Source organism: Mytilus trossulus, chromosome 13, assembly GCF_036588685.1.
Source record: "Mytilus trossulus isolate FHL-02 chromosome 13, PNRI_Mtr1.1.1.hap1, whole genome shotgun sequence".
NCBI classification, from domain to species: Eukaryota; Metazoa; Mollusca; class Bivalvia; order Mytilida; family Mytilidae; genus Mytilus; species Mytilus trossulus.
The window spans coordinates 55,803,851-55,829,143 of NC_086385.1; the positions used below are offsets into that span (position 1 = coordinate 55,803,851).

The 25,293-nt window shown below is 33.9% G+C and overlaps 1 protein-coding gene across 2 annotated transcripts in view; it reads right to left on the minus strand.

The window, feature by feature from the left end:
• The window catches only part of LOC134695529 (mucin-2-like), a 136,186-nt gene extending 113,640 nt beyond the window's left edge, over positions 1–22,546 (minus strand). For both annotated transcript variants that reach the window (XM_063556808.1, XM_063556809.1), the window contains exon 1: positions 22,316–22,546. In XM_063556808.1, the coding sequence (XP_063412878.1) occupies positions 22,316–22,430 (115 nt within the window). In that variant the 5' untranslated portion in view covers positions 22,431–22,546. The remainder of the gene's footprint in view (positions 1–22,315) is intronic.
• Positions 22,547–25,293: the final 2,747 nt, after the last annotated feature.

A 25,293-nucleotide genomic window follows, 5' to 3' on the forward strand; every position in this document is an offset into this window, starting at 1 on the left:
GTGTCACATGTCTTGTTGTCTATGTAGTCTATCTTCCTATATTACATGTGTCACATGTCTTGTTGTCTATGTAGTCTATCTTCCTATATTACATGTGTCACATGTCTTGTTGTCTATGTAGTCTATCTTCCTATATTACATGTGTCACATGTCTTGTTGTCTATGTAGTCTATCTTCCTATATTACATGTGTCACATGTCTTGTTGTCTAAGTAGTCTATCTTCCTATATTACATGTGTCACATGTCTTGTTGTCTATGTAGTCTATCTTCCTATATTACATGTGTCACATGTCTTGTTGTCTATGTAGTCTATCTTCCTATATTACATGTGTCACATGTCTTGTTGTCTAAGTAGTCTATCTTCCTATATTACATGTGTCACATGTCTTGTTGTCTATGTAGTCTATCTTCCTATATTACATGTGTCACATGTCTTGTTGTCTATGTAGTCTATCTTCCTATATTACATGTGTCACAGTTTTACATTTATCTCTCATCAACTTGGCTTACCGAATACTTAAAGCATGGGTATCACTAGTCAACATTATAGTTCAAAGTTCAGCTTGTTAAATATAAAGTTCAAACCCGCCAGTATTACTATTGGGTTCTTTGAAAATTGATTTGCTTTAGTTAAAAATCCCTGGTATCTTTCGCTATTACTATTGGGTCTTTTGCAAATTACTTTGCTTTACGGCCTTCAAGAATGAGCAGATCTACGCCCCGGAATTACAAATTGATACAAAACAATTAAAAAATATACCACCCTGGTGTAAACCACAGCGATTAACGAAAACAAATTATTGCACACTCAGCAATCAATGAATACGTCTGGATTACAAGCTCTTGTCTTTGGATATGCAACTTAATTATAAACCCGGGAGATAGAGATGTTTTTTTTTATATTTCCACAGACTAATTTTACTATTATAACATTATACTTATAGTCAAACATTAAATAAAGATAAAGTTATGATTCAGGAAGTTGATGGATGCCATGTTGTCCTGAGTTTATTTGTTATTAATATTAGTGCTTGTTTATTCATGGTTCAGTAGCGGACGTTTGATCGACATTTTTGGGGTCAATTTGGTCCTAAAAAAATAAAGAAAAGAATGTATTAAACCTGAATGACGAAGGCGGTTTCCTTATAAAGAGCTTCTGTTGAGGGTCATTAACTTGATTTTACGCACAAAATTCTTAGAATTAGATACATGTGTACTTATATTCCTTATGTAAATAAGGGTGGGACTGACGTTCACAGAAATCGGTAGAAAAACAGTCTAGAATATGAATTAGATAAGTTCGAAACAAATTATAATATTACAATGTTACAATGTTACTGTTCAACAGGCATAATTCTAATGGTCTGTTGACATCGACGTTTTTGAATAATAAGTATGCAAATATTCAAGTCAATCAATTGAATCAGAGGAGGTGTATATGCTGAGTTGTTTTCCTAGATCGTTAACCCAATGTTTACAGAGAGGTTTCGATGGCTGAGTGGTCTTAGAAGTCAAGCTTTTATGTCACTAGCCTGTCAACACTGGGATTGTGAGTTCGAATTCGTCACGTGACAGGTGTGTTCGACTCCAATCCTGTCAGTCCGGCCCATGAAATGTTCGTCGTAATAAACGACAAATCAGATCTTCCTTGAATTTGGAAGCAAGTTCTGCGTGACACGTTAAAATATTCGTTGCTCTTCATCTTTCTATTGACCAAATAATTATGTATATATATTTTTACACATAATGGCCATGTAGGATTATTTTTGTCGTTTTCACCATGGCTTCGTCAGATTTACCAACAAGCTTCTTGTCAGTATATAACGTGTGCTTCTTATCAGTATATAATGTGTGCTTCTTGTCAGTATATTATGTGTGCTTTTTGTCAGTATATAACGTGTGCTTCTTGTCAGTACATTACGTGTGCTTCTTGTCAGTATATGATTTGTGCTTGTCAGAATATTATGTGTGCTTCTTGTCAGTATATTATGTGCTTGCTTCTTGTCGGTATATTATGTGTGTCACCATAGGGCCTTCAAGAATGAGCAGAACTCATGTATTAAAGGGATAACAAAAGCTTAATAAGGCCGGTAGATTACATGCTCCTGCTTCCAGACATGCACTTAATGAATATTACAGGGTTAATCAGGTTTTTGAGCTCTAAAACTCATCCCCTCCAAACTGGTAACATGGTACTACAACTCAACATCAATATAAAAAGTAAACTGTAATTAGCTAGCTGTTTGGAAGGGTTTAAGTCATCTAATCGATACCAAGCACAACACAAATTCTCATCGCAACCTTGTTGTTAGTTTAAACTTATTGTATTGTCTGAATATACAATATGATTGGATACAAGTTATAGCAATCTCCTAACAATCTTGTAGTGTTGCTTTTCTTCTTTCGCGACTGTTGACTCTCAATATTTACAGACTTTTAATTAGTTTTTTAATGTCGGTTTCTCACCAAATATGAAAATTTACCAAAATAACGTTATCGTCGAAAATAGACAAAAGAAAAGAAAAATATGTTAAACAAATGAATTAAAACTATAAAATGTTCTTTCGGTGTTTTTTTTTTCTCTCTCAACAGAACACTACGTACTAAGGTTGAATAAATAACATGTTATAAATGATATATAAATAATAGAAATGTAAAAAAGAAGGAGACCGAAAATTACATATGACGTTGTTGTGTAAAAGTTGCGTTTACTTGAAAACTATTATTTGTACTTTGATCTGGCTTTCTCTAAATCTGACATTCTCTAAAAGAGGAGCGAACGATACCAGAGGAGCAATCAAACTCATAGATTAAAAATAAACTGATAACGTCAAGGCTAAAAAAGAAAAAGACAAACCGACTAACAATAGTACACAAAACGCCACATAGAAAACTAAAGACTTAGCAACTCGAACGCCACGAAAAACTGGGATGACCGCAGGTGCTTCGGCAGGGTAGGCAGACATAACTTATGCTATTGCATGTTCCTGCATTTTTGTTAGCTGAAAGTGCCTTTTCGGAACTGTGTTTTATTAAATCAACGATATTCCACATGCTTTTGGTTATTGTATCTATTTATATTCTGAAAATGAGCAATTTGTCAGGATCGGCGGAACCAGGGTACGAGGGGTTGGGGAATAGTCTTATTGTCCAGAACTGTAAAAAAATATTTGAAGATTAATATATAAAATAAGATGTGGTATGATTGTCAATGAAACAACTCTCCACAAGAGACCAAAATGACACAGACATTAACAACTATAGGTCACTGTACGGCCTTCAACAAAGCCCATACCGCATACTCAGCTATAAAAGGCCCCGAAATGACAATGTAAAACAATTCAAACGAGAAAACTAACGGCGTTATTTATATATAATAAACAAAATGAACGAAAAACAAATATGTAACACATAAAGAAACGACAACCACTTAATTACAGGCACCTGACTTGGGACAGACACATACATACATAATGTGGCGGGGTTAAACATGTTAGCGGGATCCCAACCCTCCCCTTACCTGGGACAGTGGTATAACAGGACAATATAATAACTAACTATAAAAAATCAGTTAAAGTAAGGTTTAACTCATCAGATACAAATACAAGTGGACAAGTCTCTTTTTTAAGGATTCAATCGACGGAGCATAGTTACGCTCTCTATCCACATCCATCCCCGATCCCCCTCATCCCCCGTCATACTGCTTCTGGTTAAAATATCAGTAATTATAGTTTAACCCCGTGACATTTTCATCTTCCTGGGCAAAGTGTTTTAGGCAAACATGTGCATCTGGAAAAGTTTTAAGGCATAGCATGCCCTAGATAAATAGAATTCAAATGCATTGTATGATTTAGAAAATTCATAACTTACAATGTAACTGGATTTTGCCGTGCACTTTTTTTCGTCTCTGCAGAAAATGATAAAATGAACAAACAGTTGAGTTTACCTTGATATGGTCCACTCAGGTACACAGTTTACATAACCAATTATTGTCAGGTATCTATTGTCCATCTAATGTCCATGTCAATTGAAAATGCTCACTTTAATTTTTACCTGTGGGGAAGTTCTCGAACCTGTTTCCCAACTTAGTTTATTTTGGCATCTTCTGGAGGAATGAAAAAAAGTGCACGGCAAAATCCTGGTAAGTTTTTATTTTTCTAAAACATAAAACATATTTAAAATTCATTTATCTAGGGCATGCTATGCTTGATTTTTTTTTTTACAGATGCCCAGGTTTGTCTGTACTCAGAGTAAATTTTGAGGTGAAAATACGGCCATTTTAGCCATAGGGTCCACATGAACCTTAAGAGCTTTGGTGTTGACTGTATATATCTAAAATAATATCTGTTAATTCGTTTCGGACTTTAAATTTGTCTAACATATTCCGTGTCAAATACTATTTAGTAAAATTGAGAATGAAAATGGGGAATGTGTCAAAGAGACAACAACCCGACCAAACAGCAGAAAACAGCCGAAGGCCACCAACGGGTCTCCAACACAGCGAGAAAATACTGCACCCGGAGGCATGCTTCGGCTAGCCCCTTATACATTAAACAGTAGTTTTGTCTGTTAATTTTTGGATCATTTACACCCTATATATACTAGTATCTCTTTCCATTCATACCGATAAATAGTCTGACACACATATTTACTAATCTTTAAACTATTTCATTGAGAAGGATTTTAATTACGAAATTACCACTGTGACTACCTTAATCTGTACATGGTCACGATTTTTAAGACAGTCAATAAATGACCTGAACTATTTTGTTAAATATATAGTCGATTCGTGATCCATTCATGTTTTTTCACAATAGAAATATCAACATATATTATCAATCCTTTTAATGTTATATAGTACGTATCACTATACTACGTAAATATTATTTCATAGTTTGTATGTCAAAGAAGTTTAAATCATGTACTACATCACAAGTACTAATTTTACATTTGTTGGAATACAAATATATCTTGCTTCGCCAGCGTGACCAAACGGCTATGTATACATGTACTTGTCAATGGACATACATGTTTATAGAATTAGACAATGTAAATAAAATTAGACAATGTGTCAATTAAGCCGGAATTTTATTGATTTTATCACATTTTTATGTTCAAAAGATCGTTATCTGTATTGTGAAATTTTTAAAATAATGTTAAGACTAAATTAAAAAACAAAATTGGGTAGGAAGGTAAATAATTTAATGAAAACTTACACGCTCAGATAGTAATATTGACTTGTGATCTTTGTTTTCGATTATAACAATTCTAAACAAAAAGTTTTGGGACTTTGACGGTGATTAACCATAAAAGTCCCTTAAATGTGTAGGAGCAGATAAACACATTAAGGGGTGAGGAGAAAACAAATATGTTTTGGGCCGCTGATATCAAAAAGGAATCTGTCTGCTGTACCAATCAGAGTGAAATGGGCCACTTCTTAAATAAAATTCCAGCAAAAATGATTTTAGTAACGTAAACCCGAGACTAATATAACACGATACGTGCTATAAAAGTCTCAGCGTAAACTATGTAACAGGTATAAAAGAGGAACGAAAGATACCAGAGGGACAGTCAAACTCATAAATCGAAAATAAACTGACAACGCCTGGCTAAAAATGAAAGAAGACAAACAGACAAACAATAGAACACATGAAACAACATAGAACCCCGAACCCAACCAAAGACTAGGGGTGATCTCAGTTGCTCCGGAAGGGTAAGCAGAGTCCAAATGAGATGTGGTATGAGTCTAATGATACAACTATCCACCAGAGTCCAAATAACATGTATATAAGCAGCTACAATGTATAGGTTACCGTATAGCCTTCAACAATAAGCAAAATCCATATTGCACAGTTCGTAATAAAAGCCCGCGACTTTAAAAAAACAACAGTTCAAACAATAAACCTAACGGTCTGATTTATAATAAAACTAATAAAACAAATGGGGAAAAAAACATGACAGGCGTCAATCCTTGAGTTACAGGCTCCTGACTTGGGACGTGCGCATAAAGAATGAAGCTTGGTAAACATGCTTGCGGTCGCTCAATCCTCCTTTGACCTGGGTTTAATAGTAGGGGAATTGTGTAAGGAATTAGTAACAAATGGCTCAAGTTAACTTATCAGATTCAGGGGGCGGATCCAGCCATTTTAAAAGGGGAGTTCCCAACCCAGGCATTGATCGGCCAAAAAAAATGGGGGGTTTCAACCCACGGACCCCCCTCCCCCCCCCCCCCCTGGATCCGCCAATGAGATTAACACGAAGCACAAAAACATCTAACAGAAAGACACATGATATAAAGGACCGGTATAAGAGAACTCGTAGTAACTAAACAATAGTACAAAATAATATATAAAACAGACAACTAACCACCAAGTACCAAATAACATGGATGTAAACAACTATATGTCACTGTAAGCCTTCAACAATGAGCAAAACTCATTTCGCCTGGATAACTATAAAAGGTCCCGGTACGTCAAAATGTATTACAATTCAGAGTAAATTACATGTACAACTAATACATAAATCATTTGGGCTCCGACGTCTAAAATATCAATCAGTTAACATCCACCGGATTTAGTTGGAAGAAGTCATAAACAGTATGAGAAGAATTCGGTTTGACTTTTCAGACCTGTAATTGCTGAACGTAATATTTAATTCTATTTTTATTTTTTTAGAGAAGAAATCTCATTTTTCGGTCTGTCCCAAACAAATTATTCTGAAGCTTTATCGGTTATTTTGACTTCAGTGTAGTATATACAAGTCATTTTGAGGTTCTTTGGGAGAGTTATAATAGATTATTTCTTTAAGCTGCATTTATTTGACTGAGGTTTCACTGGAATTTTTTTATCTTTAAATCGTCCATTATAGTTATATATATTATTGTTAGGGGGAAATTTATGTATATAATATATAATTAACACCTTATAAATTTTGCATACATGTAAGTTTACGTAATCTGAATAATTTACTGATTACTAATTTTCTGTAAAACCTATAATATGTCTAAAATTATATTAATTAAAAATTATCAAAGCATAAATCTACTCCAATAAGCCGTTCGCTTTGACACTAATTATAGTGGCGTAAATATACATGTAATTTGTCAATGTTTTGTAAGAAGTGAGGCTAGAATAGCGTCTGTATACCCTACCACAAAATGTACATGTAGGTATCCCTATTAAAGAATATCTTGCGGGTTAACTCGTTATTTATATAATGTACATGAAAGCTTTCTAATTTTATTGTGTAATAAAGTTCAAAGTTAAAATTTTAATTGTCCTTACATTATATTAAAGAATGTTACAAGTTATATACACACAGAACAATTCAAACGTAAACAAACTGTAATTCAAGATCATTCAAGACCCTTATTCTTGTTGACTTAGTAGGGAAAGAATAACTTGATCAGACTTTACTGAAAAGCAAAACTCAAAGTTTGCATATATTAGTGATTACAATGCACTTATGCTAATTGTTTATACATCGAACTGGCAAGTCTATCGGATTCCTTTGGATTATTTACTATAGGTGTGTTATAAGTTTAATAACTTTCCATCGATTTGTATTTTCAATTTTTAAATTCCTATTATAATATTAAATTAAATATCTATTTCTTTTTTAAATCGACCTCATTACCCTGTATACTGTAATACTATCCTATCTTGCTCATATTTTATTTCTGCTGTATTGCGCAGGTGGCAGTTAGGTCCGCTGCTATATGCCCTGAGGTAATCGGTGCCCTGAGGTAATCGTGGTAATGCGCCATTGATTAAATACGCACGAAAATATAGTTCTTATTTAGATAGATCTTAATACCAAATTTTAATGTGACCAAATACCAAAGATGACAACAAACTTTCCAAATGATTTTATTATTTGTATTCACCGATCATTCATTTCGTATGTACGTGTAGGGTGGGGATGGCTGGTAAAATTAGAAACTTTTTTTTTTTTTTTTTATAAAAGTTCAATTAATGATCTGAAGTATTCATTCATGACAGGGTTACCTGAGGTAACCCCAATTATATCAACAAATACCTGCATTTAACTCAAGTCAACTGAGGTAACTTTATATATACATCACATAAACAATACAAATCTATGAAGTCCTACATTTCAAATTAAAAAATTGTGGGATAACAATATGAATGTATACACTAGCAAAGTATCAACTAAGAATTCTTTCATAGCAGGGTTACCTGAGGTAACCAAAACAATAACAGTTAATACAACCTATTTAACTCAAGTTAATTCAGATCACCTTTACATATACATAAAAAAAAAATATAACTTCAAAAAAATTCCTACATTAAAAATTAAGAGGTTGGTTTATTACACCATAAATGCATGTACTAGCAAAGTATCTACCAAATATTCTGTCATGCACGGTTACCTCAGGTAACTGATAAAATAGAAACAAGTATTATCCATTCATATCAAGTTAACTTAAGTCGCCTTTCCAATATATCACATAAACAATACCCATCTATGAAGTCCTACATTTAAAATAAAGAAATTGTTTGATAACAACATAAATGTTTACACTAGCTAACTATCTAAAAAGCATTTTTCATAACATGGGTACCTGAGGTAACCCCAGACATAATTACAAATATAACCCACATAACTGAAGTTAACTAAGGTCACCTTTACATGTGCATCACATAAACAATACAACTTTCATGAAGTCCTACATTTAAAATAAAGAAGTTTGTTTATTACAATTAATGTAAACACTAGCAAAGTGTCTACGAAGGATTCATTCATTACAGGGTTACCTCAGGTAACCCAATAATAACAACACATACAACCCATATAACTCAAGTTAACTCAGGTATCACCTTTAAATATATACCCATCACATAAACAATACAAATCTATGAAGTCCTACATTTTTAAATTAAGAAATTGTGTAATTAGAATATAAATGTATACACTTACAAAGTATATACTAAGAATTCTTTCTTAGCAGGGTTATCTGAGGTAACCAATACAAAAACAACAAAAACAAACTATTTGACTCAAGTTAATTTAGATCACCTTTACATATTCATCACATAAACAATATAACTTTAATGAATTCCTAAATTAAAATTAAAGAAGATGATTTATTACACCATAAATGGATATACTAGCAAAGTATCTACTAAATATTCTGTCATGACAGGGTGACCTCAGGTAACCCATGAAATAGAAACAAGTATTATCCATTCACATCTAGTTAACTTAAGTCGCCTTTCAGAAATATCACATAAACAATACACATCTATGAAGTCCTACATTTAAAATAAAGAAATTGTCCGATTACAACATAAATGTTCACACTAGCAAACTATCTCAAAAGCATTCTTCATAACATGGGTACATGAGGTAACCCCAGACATAATTACAAATATAACCCACTTAACTGAAGTTAACTGAGGTCACCTTTACATGTGCATCACATAAACAATACAACTTTCATGAAGTCCTACATTTGAAATAAAGAAGTTTGTTTATTACAATTAATGTAAACACTAGCAAAGTTTCTACGAAGGAATCATTCATTACAGGGCTACCTCAGGTAACCATAACAATAACAACACATATAACCCATCTAACTCATGTTCACTGAGGTCACCTTTTAATATATATACATCACATAAACAATACACATCTATGAAGTCATACATTTCGAATTAAAAGATTGTGGAGTTACAATACAAAGGTATACACCAGAAAAGTATCTACTAAGAATTCTTTCATAGCAGGGTTACCTGAGGTAACCAATACAATAACAACAATACAACCTATTTAACTCAAGTTAATTCAAATCACCTTTACATATACATCACATACACAATATAACTTTAATGAATTCCTACATTTAAAAAGAGGAAGTTGGTTTATTACACCATAAATGGATATACTAGCAAAGTATCTACTTCATATTCTGTCATGACAGGGTTACCTCAGGTAACCCATGAAATAGAAACAAGTATTATCCATTCACATCAAGTTAACTTAAGTCGCCTTTCAGAAATATCACATAAACAATACACACCTATGAAGTCCTACATTTAAAATAAAGAAATTGTCCGATTACAAATCACACTTGCAAACTATCTCAAAAGCATTCTTCATAAAATGGGTACCTGAGGTAACCCCAGACATAATTACAAATATAACCCACTTAACTGAAGTTAACTGAGGTCACCTTTACATGTGCATCACATAACAATACAAGTTTCATGAAGTCCTACATTTGAAATTAAGAAGTTTGTTTATTACAATTAATGTAAACAATAGCAAAGTATCTACAAAGAATTCATTCATTACAGGGTTACCTCAGGTAACCCAATAATAACAACAAATACAACCCATATAACTCAAGTTAACTCAGGTATCACCTTTAAATATATATCCATCACATAAACAATACAAATCTATGAAGTCCTACATTTTTAAATTAAGAAATTGTGTAATTAGAATATAAATGTATACACTTACAAAGTATATACTAAGAATTCTTTCTTAGCAGGGTTATCTGAGGTAACCAATACAAAAACAACAAAAACAAACTATTTGACTCAAGTTAATTTAGATCACCTTTACATATACATCACATAAACAATATAACTTTAATGAATTCCTAAATTAAAATTAAACAAGATGATTTATTACACCATAAATGGATATAATAGCAAAGTATCTACTAAATATTCTGTCATGACAGGGTTACCTCAGGTAACCCATGAAATAGAAACAAGTATTATCCATTCACATCTAGTTAACTTAAGTCGCCTTTCAGAAGTATCACATAAACAATACACATCTATGAAGTCCTACATTTAAAATAAAGAAATTGTCCGATTACAACATAAATGTTCACACTAGCAAACTATCTCAAAAGCATTCTTCATAACATGGGTACCTGAGGTAACTCCAGACATAATTACGAATATAACCAACTTAACTGAAGTTAACTGAGGTCACCTTTACATGTGCATCACATAACAATACAAGTTTCATGAAGTCCTATATTTGAAATTAAGAAGTTTGTTTATTACAATTAATGTAAACAATAGCAAAGTATCTACTAAGAATTCTTTCATAGCAGGGTTACCTGAGGTAACCAATACAATAACAACAATACAACCTATTTAACTCAAGTTAATTCAAATCACCTTTACATATACATCACATAAACAATATAACTTTAATGAATTCCTACATTTAAAAAGAGGAAGTTGGTTTATTACACCATAAATGGATATACTAGCAAAGTATCTACTTAATATTCTGTCATGACAGGGTTACCTCAGGTAACCCATGAAATAGAAACAAGTATTATCCATTCACATCAAGTTAACTTAAGTCGCCTTTCAGAAATATCACATAAACAATACACACCTATGAAGTCCTACATTTAAAATAAAGAAATTGTCCGATTACAATTCACACTTGCAAACTATCTCAAAAGCATTCTTCATAACATGGGTACCTGAGGTAACCCCAGACATAATTACAAATATAACCCACTTAACTGAAGTTAACTGAGGTCACCTTTACATGTGCATCACATAACAATACAAGTTTCATGAAGTCCTACATTTGAAATTAAGAAGTTTGTTTATTACAATTAATGTAAACAATAGCAAAGTATCTACAAAGAATTCATTCATTACAGGGTTACCTCAGGTAACCCAATAATAACAACAAATACAACCCATATAACTCAAGTTAACTCAGGTATCACCTTTAAATATATATCCATCACATAAACAATACAAATCTATGAAGTCCTACATTTTTAAATTAAGAAATTGTGTAATTAGAATATAAATGTATACACTTACAAAGTATATACTAAGAATTCTTTCTTAGCAGGGTTATCTGAGGTAACCAATACAAAAACAACAAAAACAAACTATTTGACTCAAGTTAATTTAGATCACCTTTACATATACATCACATAAACAATATAACTTTAATGAATTCCTAAATTAAAATTAAAGAAGATGATTTATTACACCATAAATGGATATAATAGCAAAGTATCTACTAAATATTCTGTCATGACAGGGTTACCTCAGGTAACCCATGAAATAGAAACAAGTATTATCCATTCACATCTAGTTAACTTAAGTCGCCTTTCAGAAGTATCACATAAACAATACACATCTATGAAGTCCTACATTTAAAATAAAGAAATTGTCCGATTACAACATAAATGTTCACACTAGCAAACTATCTCAAAAGCATTCTTCATAACATGGGTACCTGAGGTAACTCCAGACATAATTACGAATATAACCAACTTAACTGAAGTTAACTGAGGTCACCTTTACATGTGCATCACATAAACAATACAACTTTCATGAAGTCCTACATTTGAAATAAAGAAGTGTTTATTACAATTAATGTAAACAATAGCAAAGTATCTACGAAGAATTCATTCATTACAGGGTTACCATAGGTAACCCAATAATAACAACAAATACAACCCATTTAACTCAAGTTTACTCAGGTAACATATATCTATACATCGCATTAACAATACAAATCTATGAAGTCCTGCATTTTAAATTAAGAAATTGTGTAATTACAACATCAATGCATATACCAGCAAAGTATTTACGAAGTATTCTTTCATGACAGGGTTACCTCAGGTAACCCCAAAAATAATAGTAAATATAATCAATTCAAATAAAGTTAACTCAAGTTGCCTTTCCTAGATATCATATAAACAATACACATCTATAATGTTCAAATTTATAAAAAAGTAAATCGTTTATTACAACTTAAATGTATATTCTGGAAAACTATATACAAAGTATTCTTACATGACAGGATAACCTCGGGTAACCATAACAATAAGCTCAAATAAAAAATACAAATCTATGAAGTTTTTAAATTAAGAAATTGTGTGATTAAAATACAAATGTATACACTAGCATATTATCTACTAATATTTTTTTCATAACAGGGTTACCTGAGGTTACCCAAGCAATAACAGCAATTACAACCAATTTAACTCAAGTTAATTCAGATCACCTTTACATTTACATCACATAAACAATATAACTTTAATGAATCCCTACATTGAAAATGAAGATGTTGGTTTATTACACCATAAATACATATCCTAGCAAAGTATATACTAAGTATTCTGTCATGACAGGGTTACCTCAGGTAACCCATAAAATAGCTACAAGTTTAATCCATTTAAATCGAGTTAAGACAGATTGCATTTTCTAAATATCGCGTAAGCAATTTACATCTGTGAAGTCCTACATGTAAACTAAAGAAATTGTTTGATTACAACATAAATGTTTACACTAGCAAACTATCTAATAAGCATTCTTTCATAACAGGGGTACCTGAGGTAGCCCCAAATATAATTGCAAATATAACCCACTTAACTGAAGTTATTTGAGATCACCTTCACATATATATCCCATAAACAATATAACTTCAATGAAGTCCTACATTCAAAATGAATAAGTTGGTTTATTACAATTAATGTAAAGACTAGCAAAGTATCCACGAAGTATTCATTCATGACAGGGTTACCTCAGGTAACCCCAATTATAACACCAAATACAACCCATTTAACTCAAGTGAACTTGTGTAACATTTACATATAATCGCATAAACAAAACAAATCTATGAAGTACTACATTTTAAATTAAGAAATTGTGTAATTACAACATAAATGTTTACTCTAGCAAACTTTCTAATAAGCATTCTTTCATAACAGGGGTACCTGAGGTAACCCCAAATATAATTGCAAATATAACCCACTTAACTGAAGTTATTTGAGATCACCTTCACAGATATATCCCATAAACAATATAACTTCAATGAAGTCCTACATTCAAAATGAATAAGTTGGTTTATTACAATTAATGTAAAGACTAGCAAAGTATCTCCGAAGTATTCATTCATGACAGGGTTACCTCAGGTAACCCCAATTATAACACCAAATACAACCCATTTAACTCAAGTCAACTTGTGTAACATTTACATATAATCGCATAAACAATACAAATCTATGAAGTACTTCATTTTAAATTAAGAAATTGTGTTATTACAGCATAAATGCATATACCAGCAAAGTATCTACGAAGTATTCTTTCATAACAGGATTACCTCAGGTAACCCAAAAAAGAACAACAACTATAATCGATTCAAATCAAATTAACATAAGGTTGCAGTTTTGTTACTATTGACTGCTCCATAGGCTTACATGCAAAACAGCTGATCTTAGAAAAAAAATTCATGGTCATATCATGGATGTACCAAAGTGAAATTGTGATTTAAATGAAAAAAAGGGGGTCTTGAAACGAAGAATAAAACGTTACGCAATCCTGAAGTCAACTCATTTTTTTCTACTTTCTGTTTGCTATTTTTACTAGACCTCACCACTTCAAGTAAACATGATATCCTTCCACTTTCCTGGAATGATATCCCTAGAAGATGCAAGATTTTTTTAAAAGTCTATATTTATGTTTCCATTCACCATAAACCTATAAACAAACAGAAAAAAATTAGTTCAGAACAAAAAATCAGTCTACTGAATCATCTGTAAATCTCATTCTTGTCTATCTATATGAATAACCTGACCATGCACAGTTGTACAGTGGTTCACTGAGGTAACCTGACCATGCACAAGAGTACAATGGTTCCCTAAGGAAACTTGACCATGCACAGAAGTACAATGGTTCCCTGAAGTAATCTGACCATGTACAGTAGTACAATGGTTCCCTAGGGAAACCTGACCATGCACAGTAGTACAATGGTTCCCTGATGTAACATGACAATGCACAGTATTACAATGGTTCCCTGAGGTAACCTCGCAATGCACAGAAGTACAATGGTTCCCTGCAGTAACCTGACCATGCACAGTAGTACAATGATTCCCTTAGGAAACCTGACCATGCACAGTTGTACAATGGTCAACTGAGGTAACATGACAATGCACAGTATAACAACGGTTCCCTGAGGTAACCTGGCCATGCAAAGTAGTACAGTGGTTCCCTGAGGTAATATGACCATGTACAGTAGTGCAATAGTTCCCTGAGGAAACCTGACAATGCACAGTTGTACAATGGTTCCCTGAGGTAACCTGACCATGCACAGTAGTACAATGGTTCCCTGAGATAAACTTACCATGCACAGTTGTACAATGGTTCCCTGAGGTAACTTCGCAATGCACAGAAGTACAATGGTTCCCTGCAGTAACCTGACCATGTACAGTAGTACAATAATTCCCTTAGGAAACCTGACCATGCACAGAAGTACAATGGTCAACTGAGGTAATATGACAATGCAGAGTAGTATAATGGTTCCCTGAGGTAACCTGACCATGCACAGTAGTACTGTGGTTCCCTGAGGTAACATTACCATGTACAGTAGTACAATGGTTCCCTGAGGAAACCTGACAATGCACAGAAGCACAATGGTTCCCTGAGGTAACCTGACCATGCACAGAAGCACAATGGTTCCATCGGTAACCTGACCATGCACAGTAGTACAATGGTTCCCTGAGATAAACTGACCATGCACAGTAGTACAATGGTTCCCTGAGGTAACATGACCATGTACAGTAGTTCAATGGTTCCCTGAAGTAACCTGATGATGCACAGTAGTGCAATGGTTCTCTGAAGTAACCTGACCATGCACGGTAGTGCAATGATTCCCTAATTACTTACCATGCACAGTAGTACAATGGTTCCCTGAGGAAACCTGACCATGCACAGTTGTACAATGGTTCCCTGAGGTAACCTGACCATGCACAGTAGTATAATGATTCACTGAGATAAACTTACCATACACAGTTGTACAATGGTTCCCTGAGGTAACCTGACCATGCACAGTAGTACAATGTATTCCTGAGGTTACCTGACCATGCATAGTTGAACAGTGGTTCCCTAAGTAACCTGAAATTAATAGTTGAACAGTGGTTCCCTGAGTAACCGGACAATGCATAGTATAACAATGGTTTTCTGAGGTAACCTAACCATGCACAGTAGTACAACGGTTCCCTGAGGTTACATAACAATGCACAGTAGTACAATAGTTCCCTGAGGTTAAATAACCATGCACAGTAGAACAATGGTTTCCTGAGGAAACCTGACAATACAGAGTAGTACAATGATTTCCTGAGGTACCTTACCATGCACAGTAGTAGAATGGTTCCCTGAGGTAACCTGACCATGCACAGTAGTAGAGTGGTTACCTGAGGAGACATTACAATGCACAGAAGTAAAATGGTTCCCTGAGGTAACCTGACAATGCACAGTAGTACAATGGTTCCCTGAAGTAACCTGACCATGTCAATAATACAATGGTTCCCTAGGGAAACCTGACCATGCACAGTAGTACAAAGGTTCCCTGAGGTATCATGACAATACACAGTAGTACAATGGTTCCCTGAGGTAACCTGACCATGCACAGTAGTACAAAGGTTCTCTGAGGTATCATGACAATTCACAGTAGTACAATGGTTCCCTGAGGTAACCTGACCATACACAGTAGTACAGTGGTTCCCTGAGGTAACCTGACCATGCACAGTAGTGCAATGGTTCCCTCGGTAACATGACCATGCACAGTAGTACAATGGATCCTTGAGGTAACCAGACCATGCACAGTAGAACAATGGTTCCTTGAAGTAACCTGATCATGCATAGTAGTACCAAGGTTCCCGGAGGTAACCCTACCATGCACAGTAATACAGTGGTTCCCTGAGGTAACCTGGTCATGTATAGTAATTTACATATGACCTGAGGTAACCTTGTCATGTACAGTAATTTACAGATGACCTGAGGTAACCTGGTCATGTACAGTAATTTACAGATGACCTGAGGTAACCTGACCATACACAGTAGTACAGTGGTTCCCTGAGGTAACCTGACCATGCACAGTAGTGCAATGGTTCCCTCGGTAACATGACCATGCACAGTAGTACAATGGATCCTTGAGGTAACCAGACCATGCACAGTAGAACAATGGTTCCTTGAAGTAACCTGATCATGCATAGTAGTACCATGGTTCCCTGAGGTAACCCTACCATGCACAGTAATACAGTGGTTCCCTGAGGTAACCTGGTCATGTATAGTAATTTACATATGACCTGAGGTAACCTTGTCATGTACAGTAATTTACAGATGACCTGAGGTAACCTGGTCATGTACAGTAATTTACAGATGACCTGAGGTAAACTGTCCGTGAAAAAAAAGAACATAGATGTAATATGGACTGACTAAGCTGACGAAGGGAGTTATGAACATTCAATTGTGGTTACCTGAAGTTTGTAGAAAATTAGCGTTTTGTAAAGTTTATCTGTGGTAACATGCAGCTGGTACAATGACCATGAAGTTGTGACCTTAGGTAACCTCACCATATTATAACATACAGAGATATTCTGATGTTACATATTTATATACAGTAGTTAAGAAGTGACATTAGTTAACATGTGCACTTGGCCATGTATAGAAATGCAGAAGTGCCCTGAGGAAAACTAAAAAAATAGTGTTTTGTAAAGTTTATACAAAGTGTGGTAATACGAGTATGTGCAGTAATACAGAGTAACCTCACCATGTACAGCAATACAGAGGTAATATTAGGTAACCTCACAATGTTCAATCATACAGAGGTGACCTGAGGTAACCTCACCATGTGAGCAATCATAGATATGATCTGAGATACAGGAAATACACAGTAATTTAGAGATGACCTCAGGTTATCTGACCATGTACAAAAGTCCACTGGAGATGTGAGGTTTTCCGTTGAAAATATCCAACATCTCTCAAATAAAATTGATTAAGACAATTAACATTTTAAAAAAGCAGTTATATACTATATAACCTGTGCTTGTAACTACGCTACTTTCAAAGTAATGTCAAATGAAAAAAAATAGATTACTGTTCGTACTGCAATGTTTCTCTTTTTTAATACTGGTGAATAAATCCTTACAGTGTGTACTGGCTGGTCATCATCGCGTATGATACGATTTTGGTACTCATACACAGCTAATGAATATTATGCATGAATATAGATAAGATCAGCACGTGTAGCCATAGACTGAGAGTTGTAGATTTGTAGTGTAAATATATAGATGCCGTTTATAGAATACAAAATTAGATCAGAAACATAGTTATTAAAATTGAGAAAGGAAATGGTGAATATGTCAAAGCGACAACCACCCGACCATAGAGCAGACAACAGCCGAAGGCAACCAATGGGTCTCCAATATAGCGAGAATTCCCGCAGCTGTAGGTGTCCTTCAGCTGGCCCCTAAAAATATGCATAGTAGTTCAGTGATAATGGACGTCATACTAAACTCCGAATTATACACAACAAACTAAAATTTAAAATCAGACAAGCCTAACAAAGGCCAGAGGCTCCTGACTTGGGACATGCGCAAAATTGCGGCGGGGTTAAACATGTTTATGAGATCTCAACCCTCCCCCTATACATCTAGCCAGTGTAGAAAAGAAAAAGCATAACAATACGCACATTATAATTCAGTTCAAGAGAAGTCCGAGTCCGATGTCAAAAGATGTAACAAAAGAAAATAAATAAAATAACAATAGTACATAAATAACAACAGACTACTAGCAGTTAACTTACATGCCAGCTCCAGACCTCAATTAAACTGATTGATTAGTATACATACGGAAGTCGTTATTATTGAGAGCCAATATATCATCCAAATATCTAAAAGTATTGTTAAATTTTTGTATCAAATATTGTTTTGATGGATCTTTTCTAATTTAAGTCATAATTGTAACTCATAACAATACAAAAACAGGTCAGCAATAATTGGTTCACAGTTAGTCCCCATTGGAATTCCAATAACTTGACGAAATACGGAATATCTAAAGCGAACAAAAATGTTATCAATAAAAATTCAAGCGCATAAATTGCATCAAAGCATGTCCAATTGACATAGTTCTTTTGTTTATTGCTACTAAAAAATGATCGCAAAGAGTTTGAACATATGTACGCGCATTCCGACTTTTTAAATGCCCAGTTAATTAGGGATGTGAATTTTTTCTTAATAAGAATATGAGGCAAAGTGGTATATAGGGTAGAAAAATCGAAACTTTGAACAGATTTAAAATCACCAATATATGCATGCAATTTATAAAGTACTTCCAACGAGTTTTTGACACTCCAAAAGTAATTAATTCCAATATTTTCAAAGGCCTTATTTGAACAATTCATTATAAGGTTTTTTTATTGTACCAAGTGTACTAGTAAGTAAAACATACAATTTAGTAGTATAACAATGGACAGTAGCGGGTCCAGGGGTGTTCTGGGTATAGGAACCCTTTTTTTGGAGATCAATGCATTTGAATGGAAACATATAGCTGGAACCCCCTCCTTGTGTCCTGGATTGGCAACCCCCCTTTTTTAAATGGATGGATCCGCCACTAGTATCATCTATTATTAACTATTTAAAAGCCAATGGAGTAAAATACGGATCTATAAATGTATGCTTTGCTTAAATGATAAAGATTTATGATTATTTATACTTTGATACAATTGATGGAATACTTTTCACATATCGATTGTTTGTACAACTTTTATGAGAGAAAAAAAAAGTATGTGCCTGCCCCAAGTCAGGAGCCTGTAATTTGGTGGTTGTCGTTTGTTTACTTACTAGTATGTGCTACATATTTGTTTTTGTTCATTTGTTTTATATAATTAAGGCCGTTAGTTTTCTCGTTTGAATTGGATTTCATTGTTATTTCTGAACCTTTTATAGATGACAATGCGATATGGACTTTGCTCATTGTTGAAGGCCGTACGGTGACCTACAGTTGTTAATTTATGTGTCCTTTTGTGGACAGTTGTCTCATTGGGATTAATACCACAGCTTCTTTTTTATATGTATCATTATTGAACGCATACATATCGTTATCTAGGTTCTTCTATTTTAATTGTATATATATATATCTACTACCCCTTTCGAATAAACAAAGAATGGTACACAAAGAAGCTTTAAATAAAATACATTTCAAACAAAGATAAGGAAAAACCAACGAAAGTGGTAATTATTTAGCAATTTTGCATTAGTGTTAATGCTAATCTTACAGTGCAAGATGCATGCAGTACACTTAAATTCAAATAATGCCGTGACATTTTATAGCGATATTTTTTGTAACAGCTCAGTGGCGGGTCCAGGGGTGTTCTGGGGATAGGAACCCTTTTCTTGGAGATCAATGCATTTGAATGGGAACATATAGTTGGAACCCCCTCCTTGTGTCCTAGATTGGGGACTCCCCCCTTTTTTTTTTTAAATGAATGGATCCGCCACTTCCCCTCATGCAGTCGAACAAGATGGACTGATTTTAATAATCTATCTATTAAATGTTATCATTTTCTACTTATGTTACTTTAAAAGAAGTAACCAAAATCAATATATGCGTAATCTGTCCATATGTAAGTGTCATATATTACCAAACACAATAATAGTCAAAGTTTCAAGAGGACACTCACGAAACTTAGGCAGCAATCATTTCATTTTCAGGGGAGGGGGGGGGCTATGTTATTTTTTTAAAGTTTGTTTCTAATTGTTCAGCCACCATATGTAATGCTAAAATTGAAATGAAAGAAAAAAATGTTTTCGTCCTGTCTCCAAAAAATATTGTCTTTCGCCGAAGGAAAAAAATCCATACCCCCCCCATCCCCACGAAAATCAAATGTTTGCTGCCTTAGGCATATGTGGAAAACTTTTAATCTTTAATTAATTAGTTAGTTTAAATAATTGTATATACATTTATTTACATAAATCTCTATGAAACCAGTTTTTGACAACTATTATTATAAAAGTTTATATCGCAATTCAAAAAGTGTTTTCTTTTTAATTATTTTAAGTCATTTACGTTTCACTAAATAAATTTTTGTTCACGTTGCAATGATCACAAATAAACCAAATATTTGGATTTTTTTTGTGAATTATTTGTCGTAACTTATTGTACAAAATTGTATGTGTTCCTGTTTTCTCCTATTTTTCGCACATATACTGTTCAGTCGAAATAGAAAGTACAATGATGTATTTTTAGTTTATTCTATTTTTAGATCATGTTATTACTACGCATATGGGCACTATTGCCACGATTACCTGAGGGCACCGATTACCTCAGGGCATACAGCAGCGGACCTAACTGCCATCTGCCTGTATTGCGTATTTTCACCACTTAGTTCGTCTTATCACATGTTTTAGAATTATAAGATATTACGATGTCATGGATCGTGACTTACATCAGTCAATAAGTGGTAAATAATAAACACAAAATATTTAAAAAAAAATAATTCGAAGAAAACACATCAGGTGCGTCATACCTTTGAATACGAAGATCAATTAATACTTTTAAATTACTTCCGAATATTGAAAAGAGAGAGCAAACTTGGTTAGAAATATGTGCGGAATTACATATATACTTAGTATTGTATAACCAAAATAATAATAAAAAAAGGATGAAGAAACACAAATTGAAGACCGACGTGTAATTTTATTAATTGACTCCTACATTTGTACTAACGGTGACTAATATGTGTTATAGGGGTCTCATTTTTTGTAATACATGTATATCCCAAGTCCCGGTAGACAAAACTACACCAAGTGTTTCCACATCTCTTACCGTATGATTGATGCTCATTTCTCTCTCAGCCAGGGTAGAAATATGATCATGACAAATTTAGAAAAAATATGGCATTTTTAGAGCGAAAAATGTAAATACAACGATTATATTAATAATAAGATACCGTTTTTTTTTGGGGGGGGGGGGGGGGGGGAGGGGGTACTCCTTCTGGTGCCAATACTGAACAGGGTACTAGATGGAATGTCTTCCATGTAATAAACAAGATAATGGCGATGAACGTCACTACATATTATCATGTAAATAATTTGAAGAAAAACAGGAAACATTGTATGTTACATTATTATTATAAAAATGAAAATATTATTAAATACAAGCAGAATATGCCTGAAAAATCAAATTAGAATTGATAAAACTTTGAAAATTCATAAAGATTATCAACACACTCAGGTACATGTATATGTGCTCTTGCATAACATGTACTTCCTATATTGTCCTAGCGATTGTTTTGTTGTTCTGTCTCATTGTAAATATGTACATAAATGCATGTCTTCTCTATACATATGGTATTGAGAATATAGAAATATATACTGGTGCCCTTACTGTATGTATACATCTTAAGCTTTTCATTTACTCTCTGGTATTTGTTTCAGATTTAAATAAATAAAAAAAAACCACTTCAAATGCATCAAATTAACGTTACTATTATTATTTTTCTTACCTAAATTTGTTTGCTGATTTTGTCCATGGTCCATTCTAAGAAAACAATTAACAGGAATAATAAAAATCCATGCGAAAAATATAACACGGCATTTGTTCATCGTTACTAAGTCCATCACGAAATACTAATTTTTAAAAAATGAAGAAAAATAAAAATTGACTGATAAGTGTCAAATTAAAGATTTGGTCAAACGCTTGGCTAATCGATTCGCTTGACCAGTTTACTATTTAATTCTGTGTAGCGGAATCAAGGGATTATTTAAATATATTTGATAGAATGAAAATACTTATAATGACCATTGGATCATAAGGACTTTTAAATATATACCCGGTATTTATAACCTGCGTGGGATTTTAGAGTTATTTCTTTTGAACGCAGCTGGACGAAAAATAAATATTTTTTTTGATAAACACGTTTATATTTGCATAAAAAACGGATAATGAAAATTGCTGGTACAAACAGGACGTAAAGATGCTGCCAATCATAATTATCACACATCTATATTTTTAAGATGGGATATAAACAATATTCGATGGACTATAAAATGGATGTTGAGCAACCATGCAATAAAGATATTATCTAGAACATGTACACTTTATTTATTGCGATGAGGTTGCATTTTGACTCTTTAAATATAATTTAAAATTGAGAATGGAAATGGGGAATGTATCAAAGAGACAACAACCCAACCATAGAAAAAAATACAACAACAGAAGGTCACCAACAGGTCTTCAATGTAAGGAGAAATTCCCGCACCCGAAGGCGTCCTTCAGTTGGCCCCTAAACAAATATGTTCTAGTTCAGTGATAATGAACGCCATACTAATTTCCAAATTGTACACAAGAAACTTAGATTAAAATAATACAAGACTAACAAAGACCAGAGGCTCCTGACTTAGAACAGGCGCAAAAATGCGGCGGGGTTAAACATGTTTATGAGATACCAAGCCTCCCCCTATACCTCTAGTCAATGTAGAAAAGAAAACGCATAACAATACGTACATTTAAAATTCAATTCAAGAGAAGTCCGAGTCGTTATTGATTGCCTCTTTGGTTGTTATTTTGAACCATATGCAAATTTTAAAATGTAACTAAAAAAAAATAAAACGTTTTTTTTTCTCCAAGAGTCAGGGCGTACGAAGCTATAACAATTTCATAATGTGTGACTGTAACTTTTTATCACACATCGTATTTTTAAATTTGGATTGACTTATTAGAGAAAAGGGAATAATAAGCTTCTCAATGATCAAAATTGGTGTTTGTCAAATTACTATATAACCAGTGTAATTTTTCTGACAAAACGGTTGGTTCAAAATTTGTGAAATTTTTAAATTTTTGTTAAAGGGTCAAAGTAAATACTTTGTCAATATTTTATGAAAATTAAACGAGCCAAATTTTTTTTTAGTGAAAGTGTTGTGTACCACCTTAACTCCAAGGGGGAGGACGGTGTTATGGTTTTTTCTCTCGAAAAAAATATTCTGATCCCCAATTTAATGAAGAAAAATAATATTCTGGTCATGCAAATTCTCACTATACCTGATAGTGTTCAATTAAAAAAAAATATATTCTTATTGATCGTGTCGAAAAACTAAAGCAGTGTCTCATTGAAAATCATACAACATCTTCTTTTTTATATTTACAGTGCTTAAATATAAAGAAAAGAAAATTTTAGGGCGCTGAAATTATGAACTTCTCCCTCTTTTTCCCAATCTACACCCTCTAGTTTAGTACACACTGTTCACACTATTCTATTCTAATCCCCGATCGAGATACTGTGACTCTCCACAAGAGACCAAATGACACAGAGATTATCAACTACAGGTCACCGTAAGGTCATTAACAACGAGCAAAGCCCATACCGCATAGTCAACTTTGAAAGGTCCCAAAATGTCAAAGGTAAAACAGTTCGAACGAGAAAACTAACGGCCTAATGTATTCAAAACAAATTGAACGAAACACAAATATGTAACACATTAACAAACGATAACTACTGAATTACAGGCTCCTGGCTTGGGACAGACACATACATACATAATGTGGCGAGGTTAACCATGTAAGTGGGATCCCAACCATTTCCCTAACCCAGGACAGTGGTGTAACATTACAACATAAGAGTGAACTATAAAACTCAGTTGAAAATGGCTTAATCATCAGATGGATTCAAATAGAAATACATATAACAAACAACACAGAGACCGGGGCGTGGAAGGGTACTTGAATTGTATATCCCAACAAAAAAAAGTACAGATTAGAGAGTACTCGCAGTTACTGACAGCTAGTGCAAAGCCACTCACAACTAATGAAAAAAGCTTGCATGCATTTTAGAATAAATTTTCAATCAGTACAGATACAACACTCATTGGATTAAGTGTAAAGACGTCATTAGGCAGCAACCATTTGATTTTCTGCCCCCCCCCCCCCAAGAAAATCAAATGGTTGCTGCCTTAACAGTCAAAGAAAAACATGAGCGCCCCGGGTGCGGGAGTTCTCGCTGTATTGAAGACCCATTGGTGGCTTTCGGATGTTGTCTCTATGGTCGGGTCGTTGTTGCTTCGACACATTCCCTATTTGCTTTCACAATTTTAAAGGAAAACATGACCTTGTGCTACCCAATACAGACCTTCGTTAACCGTTGCACGTGTAAGATAAGAGTAGCTTTTTTCACTCTTTTAGTAAAATTTGTAAAACTGTTGCCAGCCATGACAGGGGCGGATCCAGCCATTTTCAAACGGGAAATGGGGGGGGGGGGGGGGAGACATATGTCCCCATTCAAAGGCATTGATCGTCCAAACCCCCGTGTCGTGGGCCTCAATCCTTTGTGTTGTCTGGGGGGACTATGGGATGAAGTCACGCTTTTCGTTTTCCAAATTATATTTTACTGCCATCTAACAAAACACATGAGTGACAGACGACACTAACTGTTCGCCGTCGATAAGCATAAAAAGGTATACAGTCCCGTAAAATACAATAAACAGGCTA